This window comes from Camellia sinensis, chromosome 2 (genome assembly GCF_055761805.1).
Source record: "Camellia sinensis isolate YWXY chromosome 2, ASM5576180v1, whole genome shotgun sequence".
Classification (NCBI taxonomy): domain Eukaryota; kingdom Viridiplantae; phylum Streptophyta; class Magnoliopsida; order Ericales; family Theaceae; genus Camellia; species Camellia sinensis.
In genome coordinates this window covers 51598610-51606505 of record NC_138962.1, presented here as the reverse complement: position 1 = coordinate 51606505, position 7896 = coordinate 51598610, and the positions used below count along the sequence as shown (strand labels likewise).

At 29.9% G+C, this 7896-nt stretch overlaps 1 protein-coding gene across 1 annotated transcript; it reads right to left on the bottom strand.

The window, feature by feature from the left end:
- Positions 1-4692: 4692 nt before the first annotated feature.
- On the bottom strand, positions 4693-7205 carry LOC114258566 (uncharacterized). Its single transcript, XM_028198536.2, has 2 exons — positions 6781-7205; positions 4693-5130 (listed from the first exon to the last, which is right to left on the bottom strand). Exons 1-2 carry the CDS (start codon positions 7027-7029, stop codon positions 4891-4893), a joined length of 489 nt encoding a protein of 162 aa, XP_028054337.2. The 5' UTR covers positions 7030-7205; the 3' UTR covers positions 4693-4890.
- Positions 7206-7896: the final 691 nt, after the last annotated feature.

The window sequence follows — 7896 nt, the reverse complement described above, 5'->3', positions numbered from 1 at the left end:
CCACATCCACTGAGATCTCCATTTGATGACTTTTTTTCATATTAAGCAATAAGAATGTGGAGAATTATGATACATTCATACAATCCATTGCTTTTTTTTTATCATAAACTATTTTTATTTTTATATTTTATTTTTCTCTCAAAAGTGAACATTCTAGAACACTAGTTATGTAAAAATCAATTACGCAACTGTAATGCCTCTTGCCCCTCTTGGGCAATACATCATGATTATCTTTTCGACTATCTATCCTAATTTATCATAATTTTGTTCATAAATAGGAAGGGATGAGATTCTTTTCAGTTCTGAAAAAGTTATCAAAATATAATTCATTCCATGAACCTAACTGGATGCTCATCCGCAAATTAGACTGCGGAAATGATCAAGGATGGATTCAAAATTTTCATATAGGCAGCGAACATATATATATTAACAAAATTTTTAAAAAGAAAGTATGAATTATGGTATCAATTTTTATTAGTTTAAAAAGTGAAAATAAGATGAAAATATATATAAATAGCATATTTTTTTATCCATAATTAGTTACAAAAAATAACAACTATAAAACAATCTATATATTTTAGTGATACATCTTGAATTGTTGTACTCAACATTAGTTCATGTCAATGATTAAATCGCTTTTAAAATTTTGTACAATATATTTCTCAATAAACGTGATTAAGTAATTAGTTAATACCTTATTCGATTCTTTAAAAACTTGAACTTGTAATTAAGCAATAATTATAACAAATAATTCTTTTTATTATTTTTGTCTCTTTTTTTTTTTTAATATTATATTTTGATCCTATGCTTCACATATATAGAGTGACAATCACTTAGAATTTTTCTAAAATAAAGAGAAACGTAGAGGAAACGACACTACTAGAAAACAGGGTTTTTGAGTCGGCAGCATGCTTTTGCAAATAGCGTATTTGCCGACTCAAAAACTTTTTGCGACGGCAACTCAAGAGACGAAAATGGTGGGGTCGCAAAAAGTTTTTGAGTCGGCAATCTGCCGACGCAAAAATTTAACCCACAATTTTCTCATTGAGGCTCCCAAGTTTCGAACACACTCCATTTGGACGATTTGACCCGAAGTCACCGCTCTAAGTCCACTTGACCACCATACCACTTTCAAATATTAAATGAGATATATATTATTTATAATATATACACTTAATATTAATATAAAAGTATATGTATAAATAAATATATTTATTAAATATAATCAAGTAAATATATATATATATATATCTTGGCTACAAAAATTTTTTTTTGCTACGGCATCAGTTGCCGACACAAAAAGGTATAATTTTTTGCGTCGGCATAAATTTGCCGACACAAAAGGTCTATGCCGACTCAAAAAGTCTATCTTTTGCGTCGGTAAATTGAACCGACTCAAGTAATGCTATCAAATATTAATTTTTTGTGTCGGCCAACGGTGCCGACGCCAAAGGTTTGGTATTTGAGTCAGTAACTCTATGCCGTCTCAAAAAGGCTACCTTTTGCAACGGTAAAATTTGCCGACTCAAAAAATCGACTCAAAAGGCCCTTTCTTTAGTAGTGCGAGTTTCTATGATATTTAAATAATTGTAGCTACTATTACTATAATAAATGGTGTTTTTGAAATCGTAGGGGGTGCGATTGTCCCCTCTTGCCCTCCTTTGAGTCCATCCTTGGAGAAGACTCTTCCCGATAGAAAAAACCAGTTTAAGGATTTTTTGTTCCAATAATTATTTATTTATTTATATACTATAAGGTCCCGTTTGTTTGGGATTATAGGGAGGGGATTGGGATTACTAATCCCTTGGTATTACTAATGGGGTGTTTGTTTTGAGAGATGGGGAGGGGACTATTAATCCCTTGGTATTAGTAGTCTCCTTGGAAAGGGGGATTGGTAAGGAGGAAATAGAGATTGTATTAGAAAAATAGTGAGGGTATTAGAAATTTTTTTATTTTTTTATTTTTTATATATTGGGAATTTTTAAAAAAATATTAATGTTTAATTTTTTATATTTTTTATTTATTTTATTATTTTATATAAAAATAATTTAAGAATTCCTCACTATTAATCCCCTCACTATCAATTCTCTCACTATTAATCCCCTCACTAACAATCCCCTTACTATGAATTCCCTCCATTCTATCTCTGAAAACAAACGGGGCCTAAAGGTTATGTTTCTTTGAATGGATTAGATAAAGGGAGATTGTAATCCATCGCACTGTTAATCTTGGGATACGTAGTCCCTAGACTATTTGGTTAGATATGATATGTATTCCATGTTTATTTAGGCATGGGATTAGATGTAAGCCAAGGATTATTCTAGTGAATCTTATGTTTGTTTGAGATATTATAAAGAAGAATAAATGTTCAAAAGACAATTTTGTCCTTTTAAATTGTTTCCTAAATGATATTTTTTTTTTGGCAATATTAAATAAAAATTTATTTTGTTTTTTTAAATTAAATAAATTTATTTTTTTTAATTAAATAAATAAAATATCAATAAAAAGTTGTGTTATTTTTTAAAATAAAATTTTAAATAATGAAATTAAATAAAACATCAATAAAATTTTAAAATAAAACATCTATACAAATTTATTTTAAACAATTAAATAAATAAAACTTCAATAAAAATTAAATTATTTTATTTTATTTTAAATTGAGACATTTAAATTTTATTTAATTTTATTAAATATAATACATAATTAAATCAAATAGTTGAAGGGCAAATATGTCATTTTATCATTTAATCCCATGGGATAGTTATCCCACCAATTTTATCCCATACCCTCTCTAGGATACAATAGCCCCACATATGTGGGATTGATAGTCCAACTGGATTCCTAATCCAACTTACAAATTTGTAACCAAATAATGGACTCCATGATCCAATGGACATGGTGTCCAATCCCCTCTCCAATCTCTCCAAACAAACACAGCCTAAGGCCCCGTTTGTTTTGGGGTGTAATGGATGGGAGGGTATTGGATGGAGGTGTGGTTATTTAGTGTTGTGTTTGTTTGTAGATTTGGGGAAGGGATTAGGATGGAGGAAGGGATTAAGATGGAGGTTAGAAGGGGGATTGAGATGAAGGAGGTAGAGATGGTATTAGAAAAATAGTGAGGGGATTAGAAATTATTTATTTATTTTTTACATATTCGGAATTTTTTTTTAAACATTAATGTTTAATTTTTTATATTTTTTTATTTGTTTTATTATTTTATATAAAAATAATTTAGCAATTTCTACAGTAACAACTATCATCAAAACAAACACAATTTTACTTAATCCCCTCACTGTTAATCCTCTCACTATGAATTCCCTCCATTCTATCTCTTAAAACAAATAGAGCCTAAGAATTGACTTATCTTTAATTGGAGTCAAGTACAGTTCAATCCAGTTAAACTTGCATCCTAATTTAATGATATAAATTGTTTATTTTGTAAAAAATTATTGTACATGCTACGATGAATTGTTTATTTTGAAAATAACCATCTAATTTTTAAAGATAAATTAATGAAATTATACAATTACCATTATCAAACCAAATGTTTTTATTATTATTATTATTATTATTTATTTTACAAACGACCCATTTTGAGGCCAATGGACCCAACTAGACCGAACCCAAAAGGGCCTAAAAACCCTACAAGATAAGAGCCTGACGACTGGGCCATCTGCAACGCTTTAGAAAGATTTTACATATTATACATTTTTATGATAAATATCATATAATTTTTAATAAAATTACTATAATATATGATTAAAAGATAAAAATATACATTTTGTAGTAATATTTAGTATTTTTTGTGTAAAATTATATATTTTGTGATTTTTGAATTAAAATTAAGGTAACAATACTATAAAAATAGGTAACATCAATACTCATTTGAGAGAGAATAATTTAATGGGCGGAATTTTGTGTGCCCCTAGCATTATTGGTATAAAAATGTGATAATCGTAACATTAATTTGTAATTGCACGAGGATGGAGAGAGACATAGTGTGAGAAAGATTTTTAAATAATTAAAAATCTTTAAACTATTAGCGAATATTATTTAGGCTATGTTTGGTATAAATTTTTTGGGATAAAATATCTACAAAAAGACAAAATAGATTAAAAAGTTAATCAAACAAAATGCCACCTCCAAACCATAGCCATTTCATTTTTTCTCTCACTAAAGTCAAAAAAATAAAAAAAACTCATTTCAAACAAGCCATTTTAGCCCCAGACAAATAGCTAAAAAGTCAAAAAACTAACTCATATCCCATACGAAGGCTTATATAAGCCCATATATTTTGATTCTCTCAACTCTGTATGAGATATTTGAATGACCTTTATAGTTGAAAAAAATCAAAATATACAAGTTCATAAATAAAAGATGTACAATAATATTCATTAATAATTGAAAATGTCTAAATATAAATCACAATATTTATTTGATGATCGATAAACTGGAAAAAGGATTTATTATATTTTTGGTCATTCATGTTTAAATTGTGTTAATTATGTCCCTTAATATTAAATTGTATCAATCTGATTCCTGATGGGATTAAATTAAAGAACATAATTTAAACATTGAGGATCAAAATAATTCAACAATCATACTTTGAAAACCAAAAATATAATTAATCTCAAAAAATAAATAAATAAATAAAGATAAAGATAAGAAGGAGAAGATGAACAAAACAACCACTATTGTCAAATTAAGGAACAATAGAATTAAAAACCAAAAGAAACAACAGTCACCAAGAATTATCTCAAAACAGGTCACTCACCCCCTATAGAAAACCATTGTCCAATCATGTCACAACTTTGACAGTATACTTAGATTTTGATCCATAACAAATTTAAAAACTCAGAATTATAATAAAATCAATCATCCCATGTAAAATCACTTCTCTTCCTTTGTTATGGTCTCTGTTTCCTTCTCCACAGTGGTTACATGTGCAACTGGTGCTACATAGGTTGCTGCCTTCTCCTCCGATGCCACAGGAACTACCTCGGGCTTTTGTTCATCTGATTTTACTGTCTCTAGTGCAGCGGTTTCAGCTACGGTGGTCTTCTCTGTTTCTGGTGTTTCTTCTATGGTGATCTTCTCTGTTTCTGGTGGTGACACCTTCGCTTCTACGCTCTGTCATTACATCCCAAAATGAGCATGAGATTTTTTGTCAAATTTTTCTCTACATTGATCATTGAATTATTGTTTAAGATTCTCACATAAGTTAATGATTATTAGGAAATTATAGAATTGGAGAATAAGAGCTATTTTGGAAAGATATAATCAGTTTTTTGGTCAAAAACTGCTTATAAGCAGCTTTTTTACGCTTCCCGGATTACAACCCACTTTCCAAAATAAGCCTCGGAGAGAAAAATGATCTTTGGTCATGTTGGCACGTGACTAACATGACAAGTCTCACATTCGAACATGGGTTAGGCTATTTGTACAATGTACAAGCTGGCCCAGAATATAAAACAAAAATTTAATAATATGCCACCAGTTTAGCATCACCATTTTATGTTATACACCTACTTGAATACTTGTAAATGGTTTCTTGTTTAAAATAAATTAGATAAGAAATTTATATTTTTTTAAAAAAATTGGATCGTGTAAGAGATGAAATAAAAAAATTAATAAAAACCATTCATATATAGCATTTCGTAAATTTAAAACCAGAATATAAATGAATCTTTTTTTTTATTTTATGTAAACAAAAATGCCAGTGACCCTAAAATAATCGCCAAATTAGTATTGTGTAGAATATTTGATAATTTATTTAATACTCCTAACATTGTTTTTATTTTGTGTATACAAAAAAAAAAAAAAAAAAGAAAGTTAAATGTTGAAAAAAGTCAGGCCTTGAGTTGGGCCTATTTAAAAACTAAGGTTAGTCAAGCCTAAACCTAGCCCATGACTCAATCACCCAGCCCGTTATTAAACTCCCCCCCCGGGGCCCGTGGCCTAGTCCATTGGCCCGTTTAAGGCCCGGCCCATCCAAGGCCCAATGTCTTTTTTTTAGTAAAAAATAATAAAATTTTAATAGAAAAAATAAAAAAAATGGTCAGACCTACCCAAGCCTATTGGGCCATCCCGAGACCCGAATATCCCTGAGTCTATGCCTATTTTTTGGCCTGTGGGCTAGCTCAGCTCGATCCAAATTTTGGCGGGAGCCCGCGAGGCCTAGCATGGGCCAGGTTGGACCGGGTTAGATTTACACCCCTACCCCCTCTCCCTCTCTCTCCATAATGATTTAACAATCATAAACATTTTGAAACAAAATGACATGAGAATTTTGGAACAAAAATTATGCAATCTGCATTCTCAATTAAGTCGACAATAATATCTAATGAATATTAATCCTTCTAAAAAAATTAATATATTTTGAATGCGCGGTTATGGAAAAACACAACGAGAGAAACCTAAAAATTGTATTGAAGTACAAGCTGAGAATTGAATCTGTTTGTAATCAATATGTTAAAATAGGGAAAAATAATAATAAAAAAAAAATTTCTTCTAAAAAAAATAAACAATTAAGAAACATGAGTAGCCAACATTATGTGTAACTTTAAAATGTCCTTATCACACTATTATATGACTAGGAATTTTTGTATAAAAATTGTCTCATTATAACTTTCCATGCGAATGGATTATTTCTTACCAAACATTTATTTTTATTTTCAAAATCTTTGAAAACAAAAACATTACTAAACAAGATCTAATAAGTTTTATTTTTTATGTTTTATTTTTTGAAAAATTAAATATGCCTAGTTATTAGAGCTTTACCTCGTTGAGCAAAGATCCAAGAGATTGGTGCTTGTCAGCCTCATCACCCTCCTGACCATCCTCATTCTTCTCATCATCCCCAACCTTAACCTTCTCATCACCACCACCATCCACCTTCTTTTTGTCTCCTTCCACCACAACAACATCCTTTTCCGCCACCTCGGTGGTGGTAATCACCTCCTTTTGTGGCTCCGGTGGTGGCGCCGCATCGCCTCTCATGGCCTTGGAGACACTAGCACAGGCTCCCATCTCTTAATGATCTTCACAACAAGAACTCTTTTTTTCTAAATATTTTTCTCTCTTTCTCTCTCTATGTAGTGAGAGAAAGATGGGGGAAGAAAGCAATGATAATGGGAGACTTTGGGGTGTGAATATGTGGGGTTTTATATATTTGGGTTTGCTGGCTGTTCCGACATTCTCTCAATGGTTGAGAAAAATATAAGGAATGCAATGGTTGGCTGGCACTAGCCCTACACACAATTTTTAAAATTTTTAAAATCAAAAAAACTTCACAGTTGGAAGATTGACAATCACAGGCTGTAATCTTTATTAATCAACCATTTCTTTCTTTGTCAATGGAAAGGTACGAACCAATTTTAAAATGGAAAATCAGTTTCCCATCCATCATTCTTAAAACTTGTGTATGGATTATTATATTGCATTAAGTATTTGTTTGGAAACAAGTTATTTTAATAATTTTTTGATTTTTTAACTAAAATATGAGGTAAAAAAAATTAGTATGTTTAAAATAATTTTTTAATTTTTTATAAAAAGATGTGCAAAAAGTAGAGAGAAAATATAATTTTTGATTTTTTAGTATGAGTTATAAATTTTTTAATTTTTTTAATAACTTTTTGATTTTTAAACTAAAACAAACACTTATCAAACGAGGCTTTTTAAGTATATAAAGGGCTAAATACAGAATGAGACATAGATTTTTCACAAAGAGTTTAGTCTACCCGATGTAGGACTTATATACCGGATCTATTCTTTGTGAGACATGTATGTCGGTATTTGTGTTTGTCGGTATTTGTGTTTCTAATATTGTTAAAAATTTACATGTGGAACTCATGTTTTGTAAGACATATGTGTCATATTTTGTATATATTTAGTATC

Coding starts and splice junctions, on each gene's coding strand:
- LOC114258566 (XM_028198536.2), bottom strand. CDS start 7,029: ATGGGAGCCTGTGCTAGTGTCTCCAAGGCCATGAGAGGCGATGCGGCG. Junction 5,131..6,780: donor TTGGATCTTTGCTCAACGAG/GTAAAGCTCTAA, acceptor ATGTAATGACAG/AGCGTAGAAGCGAAGGTGTC.